The sequence below is a fragment of the Podarcis liolepis genome, assembly GCF_965112155.1.
Source record: "Podarcis liolepis genome assembly, chromosome: 15".
Lineage (NCBI taxonomy): Eukaryota > Metazoa > Chordata > Lepidosauria > Squamata > Lacertidae > Podarcis > Podarcis liolepis.
The window spans coordinates 32,797,138-32,805,815 of record NC_139566.1 but is presented as its reverse complement, the minus strand read 5'-3'; the positions used below and the strand labels follow the sequence as shown (position 1 = coordinate 32,805,815).

Sequence of the window (8,678 nt, the reverse complement as noted above, 5' to 3'; positions counted from 1 at the left end):
GGAGCTGGACCATAAAGAAGGCTGATTGCCGAAGAATTGATGCTTTTGAATTATGGTGCTGGAGGAGACTCTTGGGAGTCCCATGGACTGCAAGAAGATCAAACCTATCCATTCTGAAGGAAATCAGCCCTGAGTGCTAGAAGAAGAAGAAGAAGAAGAAGAAGAAGAAGAAGAAGAAGAAGAAGAAGAAGAAGAAGAAGAAGAAGAAGAAGAATAGTAGTAGTAGTAGTAGTAGTAGTAGTAGTAGAAGTTTGGATTTGATATCCCGCCTTTCACTCCCTTTAAGGAGTCTCAAAACGGCTAACATTCTCCTTTCCCTTCCTCCCCCACAACAAACACTCTGTGAGGTGAGTGGGGCTGAGAGACTTCAAAGAAGTGTGACTGGCCCAAGGTCAGCCAGCAGCTGCATGTGGAGGAGCGGAGACACGAACCCGGTTCCCCAGATTACAAGACTACCGCTTTTAACCACTACACCACACTGGAAGGACAGATCGTGAAGCTGAGGCTCCAGTACTTTGGCCACCTCATGAGAAGAGAAGACTCCCTGGAAAAGACCCTGATGTTGGGAAAGATGGAGGGCACAAGGAGAAGGGGACCGCAGAGGACGAGATGGTGGGACAGTGTTATTGAAGCTACCAGCATGAGTTTGACCAAACTGCGGGAGGCAGTGGAAGACAGGAGTGCCTGGCGTGCTCTGGTCCATGGGGTCACAAAGAGTCTGACATGACTAAACAACTAAACAAACAAAACAAGCTTCCTTATACTGAGTCATCAGGTCCATCTAGCTTAGTATTGTCTACACTGACTGGCAGGGGCTCTCTGAGGTTTCAAGCAGAGGACGTACCCAGCTTTACTTGGAGATGCCGAGGACCTTTTCTATGCAAAGACAGATGCTCTGCCACTGAGCCAAAAACCTTAAACTGCAGACAACTTCTAAGGATACTCCCACGCGGACAAAATCAGAACCAGTATCTACTGCAATTTCACACCACCTTGATGCATAATCATCAGTCTCAGCAGTGCCCTAAGCCTGGCAAAAACACTGTGTACATAATTCAAAAATAGCTGCAGTTCTGAAAGTCTTTCTCAACATAGCACCCCTTTTGCGTAGGCATCACAATTCAAGAAGGACACTGACAAACTGGAACGTGTCCAGAGGAGGGCAACCAAAATGGTCAAAGGCCTGGAAACGATGCCTTATGAGGAACGGCTAAGGGAGCTGGGCATGTTTAGCCTGGAGAAGAGGAGGTTAAGGGGTGATATGATAGCCATGCTCAAATATATAAAAGGATGTCACATAGAGGAGGGAGAAAGGTTGTTTTCTGCTGCTCCAGAGAAGCGGACACGGAGCAATGGATCCAAACTACAAGAAAGAAGATTCCACCTAAACATTAGGAAGAACTTCCTGACAGTAAGAGCTGTTTGACAGTGGAATTTGCTGCCAAGGAGTGTGGTGGAGTCTCCTGCTTTGGAGGTCTTTAAGCAGAGGCTTGACAACCATATGTCAGGAGTGCTCTGGTGGTGTTTCCTGCTTGGCAGGGGGTTGGACTCGATGGCCCTTGTGGTCTCTTCCAACTCTATGATTCTATGATTCTATGATTCTATGTAATGATTCTGATGGACCTTACAGAAGAAACCCACCTTTGCATACACTGGAAACCCTGTGAGTACATATCACAGAAGTGCTTCTGGTGGTCTCAGCTGTGCCACTCCAAGGGCTCCCTGGGCTGTATCCAATGCCGGTCCAAATCAGAGAAGGCCCACTGGAATCAATGGGCCCAAGCTAGCCATGCCCATTGATTTCAGCGAGTTTAGTCTCACAAGGACTAGCGCTGGATACAAACCTATGTATGGTTTGGGACTATGGTTGAATGGGTTGAGATGCATTCTGTTCTCACAGTGTCCGACCAGATGCCCATGGGAAACTCCCAAGCAGGATCCGAGCAGAAGAGAGCTCTCCCCTCCTGAGGTCTCCAACAAATGGTACCATGAGCATTCAGGGCCCGTGCAACAGATGACAAATAGAGGCCACTCTTGGTGTTGAAACCAGACACATGCCAGAAGAGCAAGCACTTTAAAACTGCCATGCCAGCTGCAAGGGCCCTGATCCAGCTACATTTTTGCCCTAGTGGTAGCCAGCACAATGAGTCCCACTAGTGCAGCGGTTCTCAACCTGTGGGTCCCCAGATGTTGTTGGACTACAAATCCCATCATCCCTGGCCACGCTGGCTAGGCATGATGGGAGTTGTAGTCCAACAACATCTGGGGACCCACTAGTGAAATGGGACTTTCCCCATCCTTTCCTGCCCTTGTACGCCCGCCCCGCCCCCCAATCAAATCTGCTCGGGAGGATTGGGAGAATACCCCAGAGCACGATGTGAAGGGACGAGAGGGGAGGTTGCTCCATCCAGCAAAAGTCATTGTACTGACGGAACGGTCATCTTAGTGTGACACTGAATTCCACCCAAGGTCCACAGATGCTCAACTCACCTGTAGGACATGCAGGCCTGCTGCACACCAGTACTCTGCCTGCAACAGAAAGGTCCTGGGCCATGACCAACTATTTGCCCATGTATCCCAGCATTGTCTACACCAGGCATGGCCAAACTCGGCCCTCCAGCTGTTTTGGGACTACAGCTCCCATCATCCCTAGCTAACAGGACCAGTGGTCAGGGATGATGGGAATTGTAGTCCCAAAACAGCTGGAGGGCCAGGTTTGGCCATGCCTGGTCTAGACTGACCAGCAGCAGCTCACCAGGGTCTCGGAGGTAGAGGCTTTCCCCATAATCTGCCCTCTGGTCTGAGATGCAACCTGGGTGCCTTCTGCACTGAATCATGGTCCTTCCCCACTGTTACACTGACTAATGGATTTGCACCTGCCTTCCCCAGTGCCCTCCAGATGTCCTGGACTAATTCTCCTGTCCGTGCCAAGGCTGATGGGAGTTGTAGTCCAAATCACTTAGAGCACACCAGGTTGGGGAAGTCTGCCATCTACCTAGATCAGCTGACAGATAAAGCTTGTCACCTACCTTAGAGCGGTAAGGTAGGCAAGCTAAAATTCAGGCAAAAATAAAAACTGAGCTGTTCTGATGCTCACGCTTTAGGTCCACAGCCGTGTCAGCACGATCACCTGACCTACCTGCACAGTGGCAGTGCTGTAAGTAGTACTCAGCAAGCACTCTGAGCAGGTAAACAACTGCATAAACACTAAAAGGTTATGATGATGACAGCAGCGAGGGCAACAGAACAACATATGGCTTCATTTATAAAGCAAAGGAAGGAAAGTGCAGCTGCCAATCACTGTGTCGGGGGGGGGGCGGGACGGGACGAGAATGGTGGTGCCCTCCAAGCAGGGCGGCAGGGGGTGCAAAATGCTCCGAGTAAAGTCCCAACCTCCATCCATCCATCCATCCATCCATCACGCATGTCAAGAGACTGATCATTTCCTCCTCTGGGACGAGGAAGGAAACCAAGTCATGAAGGACGATTCCAACGTTGAAAGAAGGGATGAGTAGAAAGCGTGTGCAAGAGACAAAGGACCCCCTCATGGAAACAGGAAGGGTTGTTTTTTTTTTGCGGGGAGGCGAGACAAGGGGATGTTCTTTCGACAAGATAGTGCTCTCTGAAAACTGAGCTGTTCAAACCCATGCAGATAGCCAGTCATATAAGCTAGAGGACCTTGTGTCTCAAAGGTTATCTTGGTCCATAGTCATAGCTGGTGGGAGCTCCCGCGGTGGAATACATGTTGGCTGCAGCGGCAGCTGCTGCAGCGGCAGCCGCCGAATTCATGTGGTGGTGATGGTGGTGGTAGCTGTGTCCCCGGATGCTGGGCAAAGGGTAAGGGGCTGGCCTGCTCTTTGCCCCCAGGTAATGGTCGTAGGCAGAGACCGGGTGCTTGTAGGGGTGGTGGTGGAGGGGCTCCGAAGTGGACGGCTCCAGCCGCAGTTCGTGGTGTGGGGGGCTGGGCCGGCTCCCTGCCGGGCTGGTGAGGGGGACCAGACCCCCTCCACCGGGCACAGGGAGCGCCGGGCTCAACACTCGGGACATGAGCTGCTGGTGGGCAGGATCTGCGTGGAGTGGCGTCCCGCCGGCTGCGTCCCTCTCGTATTCCCGACGACTCTCCGCCACATCTGCAGGGGGCGCCAAAGAGGAAGGGGGGGGAGAAAAGCACAAGAGTCAGTTGGCTGGCAGGGGGCTTGGAAACTCCAGGTGCCCATCTAACCTCTAGAGAGGGGACCCGTCACTCCAGAGTGAAGCCAGGTAACTCAAACCGATACAGTTTTAGCCTTTGTAGTGCAAACATGCGCCACTGCAGATAAGAACATAACCTACTGGATCAGGCCAGCAGCCCATCCAGTCTGGCGTCCTGTTCTCACAGTGGCCAACCAGATGGGAAACCAGCAAGCAGGATTCAAGCACAAGATGCCTGTGGTTACCAGCAAGTGGTAGAGAAAGGGTGGACAATATGGCGGAGGCACCCAATTCTGACCTTTTGTCAAGCAACGTCATTAGAAAATAAGGTATATGGCTGCCCCAGGTGCTTTGGCTTCTAGGCCGTTTTGACACCAGAAGAAGAGTCCTGCCAGATCAAGCTGAACATAGAACAAGCTGACCACATGTAGAACATAGCCATCCTGGTGAGCAGCCATTGATTTGTTTAATATCCTTAAGAATGTAAGAGCAGTTCTGGTGGATCAGGCCAGTGTGGCCCATCTAGTCCAGAATCCTGTTCTCGCAGTGGCCAACCAGATGTTCACCGGAAACCCACAAGCGAGACTTTCCCCAGCCTCCTGTGGTTTCTAGCAACTGGTATTTGGAAGTACATTGCCTCCAGCTGCGAAGGTGGAGCATAACCTCCATCACCCCTGACTTGGAAGGAAGAGACATTACATGCGAAGGAGTCTCCTACATATTCCCACTTTGATCTCTCCTCGCTTGCTTAGAGGGGACACATAAACAGGCCATGTCAGCCAGGGAGAGACTACATCGAATGGCAGCAGCCCCCTCACTGGGCAGTAGGACCTCTGCAAGCACCTAACAATGCCAACCTATGGTCCCACTCCTTTTCTTGGAGCTGTGGGCCCAGACACTCAAAGCACTCCAAGTCACCCCAGAGACATGCCCTGTCCCCAGTGCAAAATGGGGTGCGGTGGAGAGATTGAGAATAAGATGCGCTTTTACAAACAGAAGCGGTTTGCTACTGGTCATGGTTTGTTGGAGGAAAACAAACCACTATTGAAGGAAGGTGGGAAGCTACTTCACACTGAGCAGCACCAATTGGTTCATCTAGCCCAGTACTGTCTACACTGACTGACAGCAGCTTTCCAGGGTTTCAGGCAGGGGAATTCCCAATTCTACCTGGAGCCTTCTGCCTGTAACGCAGGTGGGCTCCCACTGGGAGCCGTGGGACCTTCCTGGTTCGGACACAGTGCTAAACCAGAGATTGTGACCACCTGTTTTGTAGAGGCTTGGGGGAGAGGAGGGTTCTGAACCAAGGAGTGCAGTTATTATTTCTGGATGATTAAAGGAGAAGATTGAGATTTTGATTGATTGCTTTGCATGTTCTACTAAGCTCTTCGTGAAGTTTTAGAAATAGCTTCTGCACACCTACACCTACTGAGACGCTGCTCTGTTCCGTGCGACCACGTTTCTTAAACAAAAGGACAGCCCTTTTTTTGTGTGTGTGCGTACGTTGTTGTTTTTTCTTAGCTCAATGATCTTAAGTTAACAGAAGGGAGAGGAGGAATGCCAGGGATAGCAGCTCCCACCCCCCACCCCGCTCAAATGAAGTGTTTAACATTGTGTTCAGCAGAAATCTGTGCTCCTGGGACAAGGCATTCTGACTGTGATAAATAGAGCTGAGTTGAGTGACAAGTTTGCACACGCTTGAAATTTTTGCAATTGTATAACACTAAACAAATAGAGACTTCTCTTTATTTTAATAGGCCTGGAGTGTGCTGGGGGGAGGGAGGAAAGGCCCCCACCCCCAAGATTCTCTGCGCAACTGTTTACTCTGGGTAATGGAAAAGGAATCAAATAGAGGTGCCTAATGGGTTTGCTAGGGGGGTCCTGCAAGAGGCTAAATACACCTACTGGCGGTTGTGTTTTCTTGCTCCTTCTCTTTTGGTTTAAAGAACAAGAAGAGGAGCATGGAAAATGCTCTGCTCAGGTGATTGTTGAGGAGAGTGAAAGCCTCAGAGGTTAAAGAGAAGCCAAACAAAACAAATCGCTAACTAATTTTAAGTTTCATCATCATAGGCAGGCAATCTGGAAGTAAAACAAATAATCTATCCTCTGGTTTATGTTGTTTCCCTGGGATTTATGTTTATCGTTATAATTATTTTTGAACATTTCAAAACTGAAGTGTGTGTGCATGCTAATAGACTATACAATTTTATATAATGCATCTAAGGACAGGTAAAGGTAAGTCGTGGCCAACTCTGGGGTTGCGGCGCTCATCTCGCTTTATTGGCCGAGGGTGCCGGCATACAGCTTCCGGGTCATGGGGCCAGCATGACTAAGCCGTTTCTGGCGAACCAGAGCAGCACACGGAAACGCTGTTTACCTTCCCGCTGGAGCGGTACCTATTTATCTACTTGCACTTTGACGTGCTTTCGAACTGCTAGGTTGGCAGGAGCAGGGACCGAGCAACGGGAGCTCACCCCATCGCAGGGATTCGAACCGCTGACCTTCTGATCAGCAAGTCCTAGGCTCTGTGGTCTAACCCACAGCGCCACCCGCGTCCCTATATCTAAGGACAGAGGCAGCCGCAAAGAAGCTTTTACCCTAATTAAAGAAATGGGGCAAAAGAGTCTGGGGTGCAGCGGTAAATGGAAAAACTGGTGCAGCTTTTGAAAAGTAATGGCAAAACAGAAAAGGGAAAAAAATCCTTAAGGCTGCAATCCTGTGCACTCTTACTGGGGAGTAAGCCCCACTAAGTGTAAAGGTAAAGTTACCTCTGACCGTTAGGTCCAGTCGTGGACGACTCTGGGGTTGCGGCGCTCATCTCGCTCTATAGGCCAAGGGAGCCAACGTTTGTCCACAGGCAGTTTTACCGGGTCATGTGGCCAGCATGACTAAGCCGCTTCTGGCGAACCAGAGCAGCGCATGGAAACGCCGTTTACCTTCCCGCCGGAGCGGTACCTATTTATCTACTTGCACTTGATGTGCTTTCGAACTGCTAGGTTGGCAGGAGCAGGGACCGGGCAACGGGAGCTCACCCCATTGCAGGGCCACAGCACCATCCGCGTCCCTTCCATCAAGTATAATGGGACTTAATTCTGAGTAAAATATGCATAGAATCAGGTTGCACAGCTGCAAGCTGTAGATACTTACTTGGAAGTAGGTCCCATTGAACACAGAAGGACTTACTTGTGGGTACACACACATAGGATTGGTCTGCAAATTTAAGACATAAAATTGGAGGGGCCAAAATTCAATAGATGCCAATAAATGTTCTTATCTTTATATATCAGATGCAGGACAGTATGTGTTTATGTATACGGACAGACAGACATATGTTTTCACCTGCCTCCAATGAAGTGGACTCTAGCCCATGAAAGTGAATGCCATAACGACTTTAACATGCCATGAGTCTCCTTGCCATTAATCTGAGTAGCTTATGCACTTCTATGCATACTTATCTGATAACATTCCATTGAATTCAATGGGCTTTATTTGGAGTATACATGTATAGTCTGCACTGGAACAGAGTCTGCCTTTGGGCAACATCCTTCAATTTCACAATTAAATATGTGTTTATACTTTACCGTTAAATATCTATATTGTTAGATGTTAAATTTTGTTTAGGTTTGGTTTCGCTGTGTTTGTCATTTGATGACATAATATTAACTTTTTTGCTTTGTATTCGAGAATATATATGACACGTTGTTAAAATATGTGATTTGGTTCAATCAAACTTCAGATTCTAGTTTTTGAATTAACAATTGTTTCTTCGGGCATCATTGTGGGTTTATGAAAATAATGATGGCATTGCACTAATCCTTTACATAAAACTGTTGACATTATTTTGTTTGTCAACTACACAGGGAACATTTATCAATGGGTGGTTACATGCATCTAATAAATAATAATATCAAACCAACAAATTTGTTCTATGCACATTTTTTTAAAAAAATACTAATTAGTAGCCAAAATCAAATCCACCCAAATTCAGATAGTTGCACTGTATCCTGTACATGCCTACTCAGAAGTAAGCTTTATCAGGTTCAATGGGATTTGCCCCCAGGTAAATGAAAATCCCAGACTTCTGAACTGCCGTTCCTTGGATTGCCCTGTTAAGGCCTTACACGGTGCAAATAACACAGTCGCAATTGGCTCCAGATTAAAGTATTCATCATTCCTGATATAAATATTTAAAAAACCACAATACCCCACCCTCTGGACTCTGTCTGAAATTGATAGGATCGTTGACATTATTTATTATATCATAAGAAAACCTCAAAGCAGTTTACGATGATATCTATGTATAATGAAAATGCACAACAAATTTAAAATTAGAGACCAACTATCATCCAGCTAACTATCATGGAATTAAGATGTGCTCTTAATTGTCTGCATAAGTCTAAGGTGGAATAGCAAAAAAGTTATTTGCAGGCATTTGAAGGTGCCTGCAGAGTCTCTGTTTGCAGGGCATTCCATAGTTCTGTACTTAAAGG

The 8,678-nt window shown here is 48.0% G+C and overlaps 1 protein-coding gene across 3 annotated transcripts in view; it reads right to left on the bottom strand.

The window, feature by feature from the left end:
* Nucleotides 1-3,240: 3,240 nt before the first annotated feature.
* TBX1 (T-box transcription factor 1) overlaps nt 3,241-8,678 on the bottom strand; it is a 49,741-nt gene continuing 44,303 nt past the window's right edge. For 2 of the 3 annotated variants that reach the window (XM_083479045.1, XM_083479043.1), the window contains 2 exons: nt 7,336-7,398; nt 3,241-4,130 (listed from right to left, as the gene is read on the bottom strand). In XM_083479045.1, coding sequence (XP_083335171.1) covers nt 3,694-4,130; nt 7,336-7,398 — 500 coding nt within the window. In that variant the 3' untranslated portion in view covers nt 3,241-3,693. The remainder of the gene's footprint in view (nt 4,131-7,335; nt 7,399-8,678) is intronic. The other variant, XM_083479044.1, reaches the window with a different exon arrangement.